At 41.4% G+C, this 19,113-nt stretch overlaps 2 protein-coding genes across 4 annotated transcripts in view; both read right to left on the reverse strand.

Moving 5' to 3' along the window:
* tns3 (tensin 3) overlaps positions 1-3,859 on the reverse strand; it is a 374,519-nt gene extending 370,660 nt beyond the window's left edge. For all 3 annotated transcript variants that reach the window (XM_078418541.1, XM_078418534.1, XM_078418548.1), the window contains exon 1: positions 3,727-3,859. In XM_078418541.1, coding sequence (XP_078274667.1) covers positions 3,727-3,819 — 93 coding nt within the window. In that variant the 5' untranslated portion in view covers positions 3,820-3,859. The remainder of the gene's footprint in view (positions 1-3,726) is intronic.
* An 11,449-nt stretch (positions 3,860-15,308) lies between these two features.
* Positions 15,309-19,113, reverse strand: part of pkd1l1 (polycystin 1 like 1, transient receptor potential channel interacting) — a 98,413-nt gene continuing 94,608 nt past the window's right edge. Inside the window, exon 50 of the mRNA XM_078422438.1 lies at positions 15,309-16,044. Coding sequence (XP_078278564.1) covers positions 15,309-16,044 — 736 coding nt within the window. The remainder of the gene's footprint in view (positions 16,045-19,113) is intronic.

Here is a 19,113-nt window from a genome sequence, read left to right on the forward strand (position 1 = left end):
AGGAAGTTGTGCCAGGTGACTGGGGTTAAGTTGAGTTTAGAGTTTAGAGATACAGCATGGAAACAGGCCCTTCAGCTCAATGAGCATCACGCCAACCATCCATCACCCGTTCACACAAGGTCCATGTTATCCAACTTTCTCATCCACTTCCACCTCTCGGGGCAAATTACACTGGCCAATTAACCAACAAACTCACATGTCTTTGAAATGTGGGAGGAAACCAGAGCACCCGGAGAACCCCACACGGTCACAGGCACACGCATCGTATCCTAGGTCAGGATAGAACCCGGGCACTGGCACTGTTGGGCAGCAGCTTTACCAGGAGAAAGATGAAAAAACAATGCAGTTGTAGGAGCCGTTTATGTTTAGATTAGCTACTGTTGGCATATTATATTATTTTGTCTCGATATAACTTGCCGTATTATTTTGGACACTTGGGGACAGTCATTAGATACACAAGGTGGTGTATATATATGGGCATAAGGGACTGGGAATGGCCAGATACAGGAAGGGAGAGCATACAGTTCTTACCCGGCCTGGATAGACCATCAACTGGAAAGACCTGAGACCTGGGACCAGACCAGGGACAGAGCAGCCAGCTACGACTTGTATGCGAAATAAGTAAAGCCTAGTATGTTCATCTCCTTGTTTGTACAAGTACTTCAATAAACAACTAATTAAACTGGAAATAACGACTAGAAGATCTGTTCTATTGGGTCTGCGTAAGATCATTCCTACTCCCTGTGTAGTAATGGCAATTGGAAAAGAAATCACTGGAAAAGTCGGAAAGTTGCCATTACACCTTCGGTAAGAACTTGCTCTATTTGTGAGACTGGAGCTTGTGAATCAACTGGATGGAATAAGGATTGTTTTATTTCACAAGCCTGATGCCGAATCCCACAGACTAGACAAGGTCGCTACCTGCGCTAATCTGACAATCAGAGATTGAAAACCTCGAAAGCCAACGCGGAGGGAAAGTGAGTACGTACAGCATTAAGCTTTATTGGAGAAGTTATATGTGATAGGCTGTATTGGAAAAAGGCTACTGTAATGGATAATTGAGAACAAAGAAGTGACCTTGAGAATCGCACGATATCAGTTGTTTAAAAAATGTGTGCTGCTACGACTTTTACGTCAACGCGTTTTAAAGGGATAGCGTACAAGTATGTCTGTGGTCAGATCTGATGCTTAGTCACAAGATGGGGATGTTGGAAAGGATTCTGAAAAGGAAAAAAAGGATTATTAAACACACTGCCAAAGGCTTGGAATCGCTCATTGAAAAGCACCAGAAGAGAGGAAACTCGAGATGTAAACAAGCTATCAAGTTTATGGAAATGCTAAAAGAGCTCATGGAATCAAAGGAAAATGTAAATGAAGTACAATCTAACCTGATTCAATTAATCAAGCTCTGTGATGGTCAAAGAAAATAACGAGTTACCACTGCCTGAAGATGAACTCGAAAGGCAAAATCCGTGGATTCAACAAACAATGGAAGCTTTTAATGGTTTTATACAAGATGTAAAGCTGTGGTTATCTGATGTTGGTCAGCAAACCACACACTCCATTGCTGAAGTGCCACACAACAGTGTTGTAAACTCAGATGCTGGACGCAAAACAAACAACTCAGGGACCATCTGCTAGAGCTCATGATAGATTGTGGAATCTAAAGTAGATTAAATGCCAACACATAGTACATATCTTTTTTTTGATTATGTGTAAAGTTTTTATAGGTCCTTTTAATGTTTATTGGTAATTGTTTTGTATAATTGGTAATTATACGTAGAATAATTAGGGGCCGGTGTGTAGGACCCATTTATGTTTTGGCTAGCTACTGTTGGCATATTATATTATTTTGTCTAGATATATCTTGCCGTATTATTTTGGACACTTGGGGCGGTCATTAGATGCACAGGGTGGGCTATATATATGGGCTTAAGGGACTGGGAGTGCACACAGTTCTTACAAGACCATCGACTGGAAAGACCTGAGACCTGGGACCAGACCAGGGACAGAGTAGCCAGCTACGACTTGTATGCGAAATACGTATAGCCTGGTATGTTCATCTCCTTGCTTGTACAACCACTTCAATAAACAACTAATTAAACTGGGAAAAAAACGACTGGAAGATCTGTTCTGTTGGGTCTGTGTAAGATCTACTTCCTGTATAGTAATGGCAATTGGAAAAGAAGTCACTGGAAAAGTCGGAAAGTTGCCATTTAAGTGATTTTTTAAAAAACGTTGGAGTAACTCAGCGGGTCAGGATGCATCTCTGGATGACAGAGAGGCGGCGTTTCATGTCTGGACCTTTGTTTGAAGAAGGATCCCAACCTGAAGTGTCCATGTTCTCAAGAGATGCTGCCTGACCCACTGAGCTTTGCTTCCATTATGGATGGTTCTCATAAGGTCACACCTGCAGTAACAGCACACAGTTTACAAGGAAGGCAGCAGAGATTCACCAAAATGCTGTTAGGGTTCTGTCGGCTAAAGAACGAGGAAAAATTACAAATGAGGCTTCAAGTTGATAATGAAGAAAGTTATGGGGAACTTTTTCACAAACAAGAGTGATAGAATTATCATATTTGTAGAAAAACAATTTGTGCTTTGTCAATTATCATTTTAAATCTGAGATGCTGGGCCATTGCAACACTGGGTACATAGATTTAAGATTAGGTCAATTATAATCACAGTGACTGACAGAATATTTTAATGAGTTTAAAGAATTGTTCCTCTTGGTTCAAAGAATAGCATTGATTAGCCATTAAACGATTGGTTAAGTATTCCCATAAAAATGATCTAAGATTTAGTGGTAAAAAGGCTATGCAAATTCAGCATCTCATTAGTTAAAGATTAGTTGTTTCCAACTATTCAAACTGGTTTGTCCTTTACACGATATGATATAACTTTATTTATCCCAGAAGGGAAATTGATCTGAAAGTCATAAACAAAAAAACAAAATACATGCATTTACCAGGATGCAATGAAATTCCCTATTCACGTGAAGCTCAACGTAAACAGTGTACATAAGTGATAAAACTGTGAATAAAGACAAATGGCAATCATAAATTATCTGTACTTCACTACTGAAAGAAAATACACTAAGGAGTGCTAGGAAACAACCAAAAACATGAAACGGTGTTAGTTCAGGCTGTGTATACTCCTGGAGATTTTGTCACATGATCTTCCACCTCCAACTAGCCCATTCCTATCTCCACTCCTTGCATAACTAGTAAATCCAGGTTAAACGAAGGGTGGAAATGGAAAGTACGTTTTCATGCTGCTTTGATTTTCTCCAGAGATACTTCACTCCAGAGTGAAATGAATCTCCAATTCATGGAGACAGTGTTGCAGGGTGGAAGCCACAACAAGGGGGCGTGTTTGTTGCTAAATCAGTTTCTGGGCCTTAAAGTGCGCCAAAATGTTTAATGTTGCCAGTCTTTCGCTACTGACCAGATCTCGTAGAGAGATTTACGCCACCAGCTACCTATGAAACTTCCTAAACCCCTGGCGCTACTTTGTAATCACATGACAGGTAAAGCGTGTTACCAAGCTGCATTGCTAAAACAAGGCTGCACCGTCAACAAGCGGGCATTTATGCTCCAGGAGAGTTGTTTTAACGGAGACACGGTATTAAATCAATAGCAATAACGAGGTGTTTGCTTTGCCCGTGGGGAGGGGGTTGCTGCAAGATTCAACTGTCCGGGAATAAAGTGTGGAAAATAAACTTACAATGATGATAGAAAGTAATTCTCCTGGATGTTCCAGCGCGGTTTCTTGCTCCAGGCTTTTACTTGGGTGGAAGTGTTTGCGATGGAAGTGCATCTCGTCCGGAGTGTGAAATAGCAGCGGGCAGGTGGGGCACTGTGTGCCCGGGGGTGAGGACTCGTCCATCGCTGCGGCTACAGCGGGTTACAGTGGGCTACCAGCGGGTTACAGCGGATACAGTAGCTGCAGCGGGTTACAGCGGCTACAGTAGCTGCAGCGGCTACCAGCGACCACTCCGACCCAGCCCGGACCAGGCTCCCTGTGACCAGAGCAGAGGCTGCAGAGCCACACATGGGCTCATTTCACAGCATTGGTGTGGAGGATGGGAGGGGAGGGGAGGGGGGGTTCTTCTTTGCTCGAGTTGCCTGCAGTCCGGCCAAGTGTTGGTGGGGTTGGGGGTGGAGGTGGGGGTGTCTCTCACACAGCGCCTGAGTGAGCACCGGACACACAATACCCGAGGCGAGGAGCTGCCCTGCGGGGAACGGCGCAAACCGCGGGCAAACAGGAAACCAGAGAAGCCAAAGCAAAGCAAAGCCAAGCCTGGGCTGGGCTGGGGGAGGGGAGGGGGCTCTGCTCAGCCTTCACATGGACTCAGACTCTTCACGGAGTTGGGCACACAGCATGGAGAGGTGGATGGAGAGATCAGTCGTGGCAGCAGAACAAGAGCTGGCACATGGACATTGCGTGCACGACTCTTGCCCCATGGACGCACGGCATTTAAAAACCAGCTCAGCTGCCCCAAGGGGAAGGTGGAACAATAGAAATTAAAAACATAAAAGGTAAAGATTAAACAAGGCATATCATATGCAAAGAAGCAGCTGCATTTACATAGCACCTATTGGGAATCACAAGGCATCCCAAAGCACTTTTCTGTACAATAAATACCCAAAGTGCAGTCACAGCTGACTTCCACACACCAAGTTCCCACAGGCAGCAATGTGAAAATAACTGTCTTTCGAAAATGTTTTTCGTAAAGTTGGTTGACGGATATATTGAGAAGCTGCAGGGTCCTTTTAAACATTAAATAAGGGAGAGGGAGCACTAGTAAACACCATTCTGCAAGTACATCTCCAAACCCTGCACGTTGAGTGTCAGCACTGATTTTGTGTCAAATTCTTGGCTTGGAATTTGATCTATCGCCATCGAGGCGATTGGTAATGCATTAATACTGGTGGAAATTATTCACTCTGACATGATAAAAAAAAAGCATGCCTCAGTGACCACTGACCAGTGGCACCAACATCCGTAGTGATGAAGTACTTTGACAGGTTGGTTATGTTGGGTGTCAACTTCTGGCTTAATAAAAAGACCTGGACCCATTGCAACTCAGCGACCCTGCAACTGATCAACAGCTGTTGTAGTCTTGCTGCCTCCCTACTCTGCACTGGGCCATAAGTTTCGATTCACCTCTATCCCATTCTGGACATTGGACTTTATGTAAGGAACTGATGCGCCACAATGCTAAAAACTATATTCTGCAGTCTATCTTCCCATTTGCTCTATCTATTGTACTTGAGTTTGAACAGATTGTATCTATGTATGGTATATCGAATCTATTTGGATAGCATGCAAAATAAAGCCTCAGCATATGTGACAATAATAATAAACCTAGCCACTTGGACAATAAGAACACAGAGATGGTGCCAGACCCGTTGAGTTACTCCAGCACTTTGTGTCTATGGTATAAACCAGAATCTGCAGTTCTTTGTTTCTAGGGGATGGGATTGTACGCTTGGAGTGGGAATTTCATTGTCCCGTTTCTGATACCTTAAGACATGGGAGGAGAATGAGGACATTCAGATCCGCTGTTCAATCTTGGCAGATCTATTTTTCCTTCTACCCTCATTACCTTCTCCCAGTAACGTCTGATGCCCTTACAAATCAAGAACCAATCAATCTGCTTTAAAAATACCCAAATGACTTGGCCTCCACAGCTGTCTGTTAATGAATTCCACAGATTTATCACCCTCAGGCTAAAGAAATTACTCATCTTCATTCTAAAGGTACTTGCTTTTATTCTGAGGCTGTGCCCTCTGTCCTAGACTGTCCCACTACTGGAAACATCCTCCCCACATTCACCTGTGTATATATAGCTGACCTCAGCTGTAAAAATGGCCTGCGTTTGACTCCAACCTTGCATTTGCTCTTCCTTCAGGTACGCATTTAGATGAAGCTTTTGCAATTAGATTGCATTTCCTCAAGTGCGGAGAAGTAGTGGTAAGCAGGGCAGGCAAGCCCTCAATCCAGTTTCCTCCCACAACTTAAAAAGTGTGCGGGTTGGAAGGATAATTGTGTAGTGTAAATTATTCCTAATGTGAAGGTGGGTTATATAATCTGGAACAGAGTTGATGGGAATATGGGGAGAATAAAATAGGTTAGGGTAGGAAGGGTGTAAATGTGTGCTTGAAAATCAGTGGTCTCGGTGGGCCAAAGGACCTGTTTCTAGGCTCTACCTTTCTATGGTGTATTAAACCCAAACGAAGAAGAAATCATAAACTATAAAAAAACAGATTTCTGAGAATCTCAGGTTCAATACAAAAGAAGTTCTGAAGAGTGTTCACTACAGAGACAATAATTACAGCACATCTACTGATGGATTCCTCATTCTTTTGAAAGGCATGAAAGCAAAAAAAAATAATCAGCAATGTTCTAAATAAACTGTATGACATTCAGTTCAATAGATTATTGTTTGCATCCAAATACACTGATTTATTTCCTCTGCACACAAATACGCAGTAGTTAAGTCTCTCAATTATTATTGCCTCGACTCAGGGTTTCTTGAATGTTGCCAATGAGATGTAAGGCTGAGGATAGGGGGTGATCAAGAACAGATAATGAGGCAGAAATACAATATGTGGGCAAACTAAATTGGATTGTAAGCTAATATAAACGAGTAAAATAGACGAAGGTAAATAGAAGAAATTGTGATACTGTATGAAGAAATAGCAGGAAACATAAAGCAACTTCTCTTTGTCATGTTAGAAGATGCAAAGACATAAATGATAAAGCACTAAAACTGACAAGATCAAGGACCCTAAAGAAATTAGTAAACAACCAGGAATTGTAAAGTAATGGGACTGAGAGCTGGCAAGTCCCTAACCTGATTGCCTGCAGCCAAGGGATTTGAAAGAGATTAGGGTCAAGAAAATTGATTAATTGCTTTTTATCTTTCAGAATTCCTTTGATTTTACAAAGGTGACCGGAGATTGGATGGTAGCAAACATATTCCATCTGTTCAAAAACTAGAAACCACAGTAGAATGCAATGAAATGTAAATGGGAACTCAGAAAATCATCGTTAAACTGAGCAAAGTCAATGTCAATTTATGAAAGAGATTTTGTATTTTACCAAACTACTAAAGAGTTTTGAACTTTTAATGAGCAGATAAATTAAGAGGGGCACAAGGAATTGCAGATGCAGGAATCTTTAGTAAAAGACAAAATGCATGAATAACTGAGAGGATCAGGCAGCATCTGTGGAGGGAATGGACGTGGCATTTCAGGTCGGGACCATTCATCAGACTGATTGTAGAAGGGGGACTGAAAGCCTGCCTTGTCATAGATGGATACAAGTGAGGAGAGGATTTTTATTGGCAGATGGGTGGACAAAGGGTACAGATGAAAAGGAGACAAAAGGATGGCAGATAAGGAGAGAATAGGAATGAAATATAAAGCCAAAATTATGGATATAGGTGGAAGAGGATGGGAGGGAGTGAGGAGGGGAGTGTGATAATAAAAATGGGCATGAGTGGGCATGGGAAAGAGGGGGAAATGGGGGGGTAATGGGTTAAGGATAAGGGGGATCAGTGGATGAACGGAAATTGGATTTTTAAAATCAATGGACATCTTGCCATACAAGAGATTATGGAACAAAAGGAGGGTACCTAAGATGTTGGTAATGTTTTCTGATGGACTAAGGACTAAGGAAACTGGAAAATGCAGGCAGTTGAATAAATGCAGGCAGTCAATGTTGTCAAGCTAGAAAGAATGCAGAGAAGATTTACGAGGATGTTGCCAGGATTTGAGGGCCTGAGCTATCGGGAGAGGTTGAGCAGGCTATAACTCTATTCCTTGGAGCGCAGGAGGATGAGGAGTGATCGGATAGAATTGTACGGAAATAGATCAGGTAAACGCGCAGCGTCTCTTGCCCAGAGTAGAACAATCGAGAACCAGAAGACAGGTTTAAGGTGAGGTGATAGGGTCCATGGAATAATCCATGGTGACATCTCTGAAGATGATAGGTTTAATGTGAGAGGGGAATGATGTAATGGGAACCTGAGGGCAGACTTCCACACAGAAGGTGGTGGGTGTATGGAACGAGCTGCCAGAGGAGGTGGGTGAGGCAGGTACTCTAAAAACATTTAAAAGACATTTGGACAGGTACATAGTTGGGAAAACCTTAGAGGGATATGGGCCAAACATGGGCTAGTATGGGTGGGGCATCTTAGCATGAACAAATTGGGCCGAAGGACCTGTTTTCCTGCTGTATGACTATATGTGGCATTTGTGGTCTTCAGTTATCATCTTCACTATCTCCACCCTCCCTTCCCTCATCTGATTCCATTTCAAATCAATCCCTCCACCAGAAATCAACTCACTGCTTACAACTCCTGTGTGTGTGTGTGTGTGTAGAATAGTGTTAATGTGCGGGGATCGCTGGTCGGCGCGGACTCGGTAGGCTGAAGGGCCCGTTTCGCACTGCATCTCTAAACTAAACTAAACTAAACTAAATTCATATAAAATCACATAGAATATACAGCAGCAAAGTGACATTTTGAATTTTGAAAGCCAGTGTAAGTGACTGCATATTAAGAGTTAAAATGTTCCTTTCTTTTTTGTAGTTTATATCACTGGAACATTAACATAGTGTAAGCATGCATACTGGCATTTTAACCAACTTTCGACTAAACAAGCAACCAAACAACAGTGCACCGGCAAAATTTCCCAAAAATAAATGAGTCATAATGATGAAGGGAAATTTTTGCAAAATGTTCAGTTATTAAAAAGTGGTTAATGATCACAAAAGAGAAAGGAAGTAGGAGTAATTCACAGAGGGTCATAGAAACATTCAGAACAGAAACAAACCCCTTCTGCCCCCCACTAACCATCAAGCAACTATTTGCACTAACCTTACTTTATTCTCCCACATTCCCCCACGTTCTGTCACTCCAACACATTATGAGCAATTTACAACAGCCAATTAACCTACTCACCTGCAGGTCTTTGAAGGGAAACCAGAGGACTTAGAGGAAACTCACACTGTCAGAGAGAATGTGCAAATTCCACCTATCCAGGGATCAGGTTGAACCCAGATCACTGAAGGTCTGTGGCAGCATTTCCACAAGCCGCACTACTGTGTTACTCTGAACTATTTTCCGTAGCACACAGGGAAAGAAAAAAAATACTAACTTCTTATAACTTAAAGAAAAGCATAGCTTATGAATTGTGTGACTGGCCCTTTAATAGTTTAAAGAGCAAGAAACTTGGAAAGTGAAAATAAGCATCCATTCAGTTTTTAGAAACATGTGAAAGCAATTTAAAATATTATGTTAACTGTCATTGTTACAGACATGTGGGAGAATTTGTAATGGGAATAAGAATTAAGCAACCGCAAACGTCATAAAAATAGAAAATGCAGGTTCAGGCAGTATCTGTGGAAAGAGACACTGAGTTAAGATTTTAGAGCTTCATCCACATTTGTCTGTCTTCATGGAAAAGTAGCGAGAAAAACCAGAGGACATAAGGATCTGGTAACAATGAAGAAAAATTAGTATATGTAAAACAAATAGGAGAGAATTGTTGAAAACAAAAGCTGATCGGTTCTAGGACCCAATGATATTGTTGTTGTTGCTCATTCTTGGGTGAGGCCATGACATTGAGTCTATGGCATTACAATGAGTACAGAGATGGCCGATTAGACCAATCTGAGGTCTAAAGTTTCTCCCCCACAGGTGACAGAGGTGTAGGAATGCTGCAGCATAAAAACATATAAAATAGGTGCAGGAGTAGGCCATTCAATATGATCATGGCTGATCAAAATCATAATCAGTACCCCGTTCCTGCTTTCTCCCCATATCGCTTGATTCCATTAGCACTAAGAGCTATATCTAACTCCCTCGAGAAAACATCCAGTAAATTGGTCTCCACTGTCTAATGTGGCAGAGAATTCCAGCATCAATAGTTAATGATTTTTGTGATTCTCTTTTCTTTGCTTCCTCTATTATGGCTTTGTCATTTGAACAAGCAACACTTTTAATGCAAGTACATCAAACAGGGTGATCCAATGCTTGTTGTTTCTAGTGGTATTTGTCAATGTTGAAACACCAAAAATTTTGTGAGTGTATTTGAATCTCCATTTCTGTCCACCACGTGATCATTTGTCCTTGGTCAGCTATCCATAAAATAACTCTCATTAATGTACATCCCAGATTACTGAAAGAAGTGGATATCAAAATTAAAATGACCCTAGTTTTCACCTTCCTCGATTCTGGAGTTGTGGATTGAAGGGTGGCAAATGCAAGTCAACCTATTTAAAAAAGGAGGGGGGAAATGGATTACTACTGACCTACTGGTAAGAGAAATACTGAAATCGAAAATGAAGATTGCAATAACGGAAAACCTTGAAAAGAAAAATAGGACTTATTTGAGTGAGCATTGATTTTTGAAAGGAAAATCAGGATTGAGTAATCATAAAAATATAAAAGAGGCTGCAGATGTTGGAATCTAAAAAAAAACAACGTTGGAAGTACCATATGTGGAGGCAAAAGATGCAAGTCGACAATTCAGATCGAGGGAAGAGGAAACATAGTCCAAAAGGGTGGAAGCTGGATGTTTTCCCTTTCTGAGGACACCAGAACCAAGGGTCACAGTCTCAAAACAAAGGACTGACTGTTTAGGCCTGAGACAAGGAGAAAGTCTTTCATAAAGAGGGAAGTGATTCTTGGGAATATTTCTCTTGGGAAGCGCAGTGGATGCTTAGTTTATTTAAAACAAAGATCAATAGATTTCTGGGATACGGAGATCGTGTAGGAAAAGATGGTAGAGAATCAGCCATAACTGATGAATGGTGAAGCAAGCTCAAAGTGCCAGATGGTGTCCTGCTGTTAATGTTCTGATCCTTGGCTCCTGAAAGGAAGATTAAAGGTTTTGTGAAAGTTTTGAGATAAATAATAAAGTGGAACATTTTTGAGGATGCATGAGTTGGGACTGCTGAAACCGCTAAGTCCATGCATAAGACCATCCAGAGACAAGCGGAACTAAGAACTGAGACCCAGTGCCTAGAGGACCCCAATGACTTGGGCCTGGCATTGGATGAGCCATGAGGATTTGGAAATGTGCAGGCAGAGCCAAGACTTACCTTTTATTTTCCTTCCGCAGCGCTCCCCTCTATATATCCTGATGATGCCATGACCTGCTCCTAAAAGGAGCTGTATCCCAAGGACCATTGGCAAACTTACAGCGAGTAGCCAGGCAGAACAGAATCCAAACCACAGGCCAGATGTTGTTCACTAAAGTGTCACAACATGTGGAAAATGGCTTTGTGGATGATTTCAACAAGTAAAGTGGGTCAGATTTCTAGGCTGCATTACATTACATTGCAACTACAAAGTAATGGATTTGCAGTCTATGGTAGTCCATACATTGCACATCATAGATGGCAGTGTAATAATGCAACACACATCACTAAAATAAATCAAAATTTTATTTTATTTCTTCCCCAGAGTTTTTAAACTTGTTACAAAAGAACAATGTATAAGTAACATTTCCTTCAACTGAAGAAGCTCATATGTCCAAATACTGGTAAAAAAATGTTCGTTCCCTCTCTTAAATAGGTAAGCCCATGATTAAACTATAACATAACACAAAAATTGAACTTCTGCATTTATTTTACAATCCAATATGTACAAATTGTTTACATACTTATTTGAACACCATCTCAAGCACCTAAAGTCAGTTATATACAGAATTAACAAAATATTACAATGACCACATTTTATAAAGGTCATCTTTTTGTGTGAATCCCCTCTTTATTTTGCGCAATATTCATTTTGTGTAAAATATCCAATACTCTCTACAGAATATTTTAATTAACTTATCCAAATATCTTTTTAGTAATAAAGTTAACACTACATAAACAATGTAAACATTCAATGATAAAAATTGCTGCCTTCGTTCTAATTATGCAGTGTTAATGGCCGATTGAATTGTTTTTTACTTTATTATGATTGAATTTGGATTTTCAGTACAGTAAAGCTACAATAATTCGCTGTCTGATTGTTCAGAAATCCCAATGGTTCAGCGTCTGGGTCACTAGGTGATATCCAAGGTGTGCATTTTAATTGCACTGTGGGTTTCAAAGATTTGAGTTTAGGAGCAAAGAGGTCCTACTGCAGTTCCACAGAGCCCTGGTGAGACGGCACCTGCAGTGTGGTGAGCAATTTTAGTCTCCTAATTTGAGGAAGGGCATTCTTTCTATTGATGGAGTGCAGCGTAGGTTCACTAGGTTAATTCCCAGGATGGTGGGACTGACATATGATCAAAGAATGGGTTGTAGCGACCATAGGGATTGGTCCTGAGAGTCGAACCCTCGGATTGGCCAGCAAGGTCACATGGTGGTGCGACCATAGGGATTGGTCCTGAGAGTCGAACCCGCTGATTGGCCAGCAAGGTCAGGTGGTGGTTTTGAGGCCCAAAACCAGTCAGTGGGAAGAGAACTCCGAAGCGAACAGTTTGATTTAATTTCGTTTGTTATACTTTGTAATCGAATATTGCTGCCGCAATAAACTTCTTTAACAAAGAACAAGCCTCCAGACTCGCCATAGGGTCGACTGGGCTTGTATTCACTGGAATTTGGAAGGATGAGAGGGGATCTTATAGAAACATATAAAATTCTTAAAGGATTGCACAGGCTAGATGCTGGAAAAATGTTCCCGATGTTGGAGAGTCCAGAACCAGGGGTCACAGTTTAAAAATAAGGGATATGCCATTTAGGATTTAGATGAGGAAAAGCTTTTTCACCCAGAGATTTATCAATCTGTGGAATTTTCTGCCACAGGAGTCAGTGGAGGCCAATTCACTGGATGTTTTCAAGAGAGAGTTAGATTTAGCTCTTAGGAGTAAGGAATCAAGGGATGTGGATAGAAAGCAGGAACAGGGAACTGATTTTAGATGATCAGCCACGATCATATTGAATGATAGTGCTTGCTCAAAGGGCCAAATGGCCTACTCCTGCAGCTATTGTCTATGTTTCTATGTTCAATGTTACCCTGTTCCTTACACAATCATCGGAGTCCGCTTCCATTAAACTCACAAGGGCCACATTTCCCATTAAATCGATTACATTAAATTGCATTTTTATTGGATTTATCAGGGGATTGTTAGTGCTATTTTTGCAATGTATATTTGTCTCATTTCTAGTCTAAATAGAGTTATACAACATAGGAACTGGCCCGTCAGCCCAACTTGCTCAGCAGACCAAGAAGATCTATGTGGGTGGTTTTATTTGTGGGGAAAGTAGAGGGCAACAGGCAAAATAAATGGTAAGACTGTGACCAGGTAAGTGATAATTCGAAGTTAGTTCAAGTAGAATATGGGGACCTGGGAAGATGACGAAAATATTGTTAGATTATGCCATGAAATACTGGAATGGAGATCCCAGGTGAGGGCAATGGCTACTTCACTGAGGGTAAATCTGCTGTGTGGAATGGTATGGGTTGCTTCTTACTGAATAAAAAGATCTCTGGCTGAAGCTAAAAGGGGAAGGAGCAGGAAATTGCTGCATTAATTCTACTTGAGTAGAATACGGAACATAAAGCACAGCATAAGAGTACAGAGGATAGATTAGGCGAGTGGGCAAATGCATGGCAGATGCGGTATAATGTGGATAAATGTGAGGTTATCCACTTTGGCGGCAAGAACAGGAAAGCAGAGTATTACCTGAATGGTGACCGATTGGGAGAAGGGGAGATGCAACGTGACCTGGGTGTCATGGTGCACCAGTCATTGAAAGCAAGCATGCAGGTGCAGCAGGCAGTGAAGAAAGCGAATGGTATGTTGGCATTCATAGCAAGAGGATTTGAGTTTAGGAGCAGGGAGGTTCTGCTGCAGTTGTACAGGGCCTTGGTGAGACCGCACCTGGAGTATTGTGTGCAGTTTTGGTCTCCTAACCTGAGGAAAGACGTTCTTGCCTTAGAGGGAGTACAGAGAAGGTTCACCAGATCAATCCCTGGGATGGCGGGACTTACATATGAGGAAAGACTGGATAGACTGGGCTTGTACTCGCTGGAATTTAGAAGACTGAGGGGGGATCTTATAGAAACATATAAAATTCTTAAGGGGTTGGAGAGGCTAGATGCGGGAAGATTGTTCCCGATGTTGGGGGAGTCCAGAACCAGGGGTCACAGCTTAAGGATAAGGGGGAAGTCTTTTAGGACCGAGATGAGAAAACATTTCTTCACACAGAGAGTGGTGAGTCTGTGGAATTCTCTGCCACAGAAGGTAGTTGAGGCCAGTTCATTGGCTATATTTAAGAGGGAGTTAGATGTGGCCCTTGTGGCTAAAGGGATCAGGGGGTATGGAGAGAAGGCAGGTACAGGTTACTGAGCTGGATGATCAGCCATGATCATATTGAATGGCGGTGCAGGCTCGAAGGGCCGAATGGCCTACTCCTGCACCTATTTTCTATGTTTCTATGTTTCTAGCACAGGAACAGGCCCTTCAGCCCACAATGTCTGTGGGCCCAAATGATGCCATGATAAACTGATCTCATCTGCCTGCACGTGATCTATACCATCCCATTCCCACACATCAAAAAGTACTTGGAGATGGCAGAAAGTTTGAGTGCTTTGAATAGAGCAGTGAAAGGCTCTGTTTGATTGACGTCAAAAGTCCAGGAAGGCAGAGCCATTCGGCATGTACACATAGGAGCGAAATAGCAGGAAGAAAATTCATTCATGATTGTGTTGAATGGTAGTGGAAGCACATAGAAATTAACAGCCTATTTTCCCTCTCCAGCTAACCACTGTAGAACGTAACAGAGAATATTTCTAGAGTGAAGTCCTGAGAAAAAATAGCATTGTAAAGGATTGATATGGTACATTGTGTGGAGTTGATTGAGCAGGAAACAGGAGCCTGAGCATCTACAACCAGTTACACTTACTTCTCATGTATAGTTCCATTGATTTCAAAGGAAACAACAGCCAGTGGCTGATAATCTAAATCTGTTTAGCACCAAAGACCAATGACTGATGTCTCCGATTTGCATTCCTCTATCCAAAAAAAAATGATTGGAACATTCAGAAAAGAAAGAAATTTTCATTTTTAAAGTAGGGCTCAGAATTATGGTTAATATTAACAAAACCATTAACCTTTTGAGGACTGCAATAGAATCAAAAATTTCAAACAAAATCACTAACATATTACAAATGCCTTGATTAAATATAGAAAAAAAAAAAACAGGAACATATTTGAAATTAGAATTCCTTGAATCAAAAGGGAAATGGAATACAAGGAATGGAATGGATGAGCTTCTCTCTATTTTATGAATGGTCACCAACACTGCTTGATGCTTCCCGGAAGATCGGGCATACCTACAATTTCATCTTGTTCACCTTTGCTTCCTGAAGACTGGATTGAACTTTCAGAATTTTCTGATATTCGAGCATGTCTTTCTGACATATTGTTTTGCTCAGATGGAGATTGCTGTTCCGTGCTTGGTTGCACAATATGGTTTCCAAGGCACTTGCCTGAAGCAGTTTGCTGCGAGACTTTAAATGCTTTAACTGATAGGTCCTTGGTGTTGTCAAGGATCTGAATAACTGTTGTGTGTGAGCGTTTAAGCTGTTTACGGTTCTTTCCTGAGGTGCAGGCTGAGGAGCTACGTTGCTGACCAGTCAGTCTACTCTCCAGCATCCGTGTCTGTGCCGCCTGCTTCTCTGGACATTTAATTCCACACAAGACATGGGGCAGCGTATCTCCTAGTTTTGCAAGATTATAATGTTCAGCACTTAAAGAGTCCACTGGTTGTGGAGATTCATTCTGGGTGGATACAGTGCAACAATCGGAATTGCAGAATGTTTCTGGTGGATCTGAAGCCCTGCAGGGAACAATATTTACAGCTCTGTCATCAGTGAATGAAACGTCATCCCGTGGAATCGAAGAATCTACATCAACCCTCTTCTGGGGGAATGTTGAACCACGACCACTTTGAGCACTTTCAGACGTTCTAAACATGTTTTCTTGGGAGATTTGAAGTTGATGAAGGGTTTCTAACTCGAGCTTGGACCTAAAATGAGAAAGACAACTTTAGACAATAGACAATAGGTGCAGGAGTAGGCCATTCGGCCCTTCGAGCCAGCACTGCCATTCAATGTGATCATGGCTGATCATTCTCAATCAGTACCCCGTTCCTGCCTTCTCCCCATACCCCCTGACTCCGCTATCTTTAAGAGCTGTACCTAGCTCTCTAGTTGATTGTAGTTGATTGTATGGATAAGGAGAAATAAAAATCCTTCTTGATATTTAATTGACTCCAACAAAGTCTCTGTGTGCACGTGCATGCGTGCGTGTACATGTGCATGCATGTGTGTACGCAGGTGTGCATGTGTGTGGGTGTGCTCACATGTGCATGTGCGCATGCATATGTGTTGATGTGCTTGTGTGTGTGCATATATCTATATGTTTCTGTCTCTCCAATTGCAGTCTAGATAAACGGAACTGTGATGGAGTATCAAACTAAGATCCAATTGCTGGGGGCTAGTTGGATATTTGCTCCCATGATATGGCTTTACTCTTTGTACTGGCCATAACCATAACACCGAAACTTGAAGAACGAAAGGGAAAGAAAAAATGGAAGGAGAAAATGAAAATTAATGTTGGCCTTTGGTCATTTCACCAGTCGAAAGAAGCATTTGTCTAACTAGCTATGGGGAAATGTCTAGCATCAATATTACAGAATGAATTTTCTAACGGCTTGGAGAATGTTGGGTAATTCAGAGGCAGGCAGCAGAGGGTTGTAAACGGCAGTTGACATTTTGCAAAGAATATTTTCTGAAAACATCAGAACACACAAATAAGGTGGAGGTATTGAATGGTCTAGGCACAGATTTTTGAAAATGTCCTGAGGAACAAGAATGAAAATTTTTTGGAAAACTGTATCGTGGGAGGATGGCTAATATTGGTTAGCATAAGTGTCCCTGGTTTTCCTTGGTAGATGTGGGCACATGTGAAATATCCAAACATGCAATTGCTGCTATTTTTTCAGCAGAGCTTTCCTGGAATTGGCAAAACCATGGCTTTTTAAGCAGAAGTTGCATTCAGTTGTTCAATCTTTTCATGAGTTGAAGGTATTGCTAAAAAGCACTAATCAGATAGAAACATAGGAAAAATAGGTGCAGGAGTAGGCCATTTGGCCCTTCGAGCCAGCATCGCCATTCAATATGATCATGGCTGATCATCTAAAATCAGTACCCCGTTCCTGCTTTTTCCCCATATCCCTTGATTCCTTTAGCCCTAAAAGCTAAATCTAACTCACTCTTGAAAACATACAGTGAATTGGCCTCCACTGCCTTCTGTGGCAGAGAATTCCATAGATTCACAACTCACTGGTACTTTGCGCGTTTCCTCTCATTTGCTTCTTCCATATGCTCTTCCCAGGGCACTAAATGATCAGCTGTTTTGTCACTTTGGAGGTGATGATCATGTCTGGCCGGAAAAGTTTAAAGTAGATGTGCAGGACAATCTTTTTATACAGCGTGTGATGAGTGCTGGGAATGTGCTTCCAGTGATGGTGATTGAAGTAGATACAAAAATGGCATTTAAGAGACTTTGGATAGGCACATGGATATGCAGGGAATAGAGGGATGTGGATTATGTGCAGGTAAATAAGAGATGGTCTTGGTATCATGTTAGGCACAGACATTGTGGGCCAAAGGGCCTGTTCTTGTGCAGTACTGTTCCATGGTCTTGCTGGACCCTTTCAAATAGAAACATAGAAAATAGGCGCAGGAGGAGGCCATTTGGCCCTTCGAGCCAGCATGTCTACCCTATCTTCGAGGTCATTTGGCCCTTCGAACCGCCGTTCATTGTGATCATGGCTGATCATCCACAATCAGTAACCTGCCTGCCTTTTCCCCTTAACCCTTGATTCCACTAGCCCCTAGAGCTCTATCTAGCAGCTGTGAGCCTGGAATCACATGGGCTAGATTGGATAAGGACGAAGATTTCATCCCTTAAGATTAGTGAACCAGATGGGTAACCAGACAATGCATATAAGCTTCTTCCCGTATTGATACTTTTAATTAAATTATATTCCCTGGCTACCATGTTGGGATTTCAATAAATTACCACATAATTAAACCTCGTCTCTGGACTGCTGTTCTGGTAATTTATTCACAATGTTGTCATAAGTTCCTTAGTTGGCACTCACAAAAATGCCCCCAATATAACTAATAAATGGTTCTGTATAATTCTTTGAAGTGGTTCTGTCTTTTTCTCTAAAGTCATTTTCAGTTAGTGAGAACTGTGATGCTTACATTTTGTGATTAAGCTTATTTACAGCTATATTAAACATGTTGCATTTAACTTAAAAAAATGTTCTAAACCATTACTTGACTACATAAATTCCTGAGAGTTTTTTAATGGCAGAAGGCCAAATGGTTTCACCAGAAAATCAAGAGGAAGAAAAAATCAGTTCATTGAGTAGCGCAACTTCCAGTGTAATATGCATCCAGATTATAATTGAACTCAAAATGGAAAAGCAAGACATTTTTGCTGTGCTTTTCTCTTAACGATTTGTGCAGATGGAACATCAAAGTCGACTGAATAATATAAATTGAAAGATAATGGTAAAATGCAAGAGGAAATAGGTCAGTGAAGTGAACAGGTAGTTGGCAGACAATGGCAGTACAGAGAAATGAAGGGCAATATATTTTATGGAGTCATGTGAGGAAGAATTTAAATTAAGCACAAATATATTAAAATATCTCAACATAATGGAGATTTGCAGGGGAAATCTTTCATGATTGATCCGAAAAAAGATCAATAAACAGTTCAGTCGAAGATGAAAGGAGTGTAAATCAGCCTTTCATTTTACATTTAAATATTAATTAGTGGACCATGCGGTTTTCAGGGTTCTGCGGCATCAATGTGGTATCTGGATTGCCCAGTGGTTAAGACCTCTCCCTTGCCCTCACTGTTCCCATCCCAATGGAGTTGCTGCAAGACACAAAATGTCTTGCTATTGTTCACATCATCAGAGAAATCAAACAGCACAGAAGCCCAACTTAACACTTTGAAAATACTGGGATTAAAACTGCATAAGCAAAAAGCAACAAAAAAAACACTTGCAAACATA

Source organism: Rhinoraja longicauda, chromosome 2 (genome assembly GCF_053455715.1).
Source record: "Rhinoraja longicauda isolate Sanriku21f chromosome 2, sRhiLon1.1, whole genome shotgun sequence".
In the NCBI taxonomy this organism is placed as follows: domain Eukaryota; kingdom Metazoa; phylum Chordata; class Chondrichthyes; order Rajiformes; family Arhynchobatidae; genus Rhinoraja; species Rhinoraja longicauda.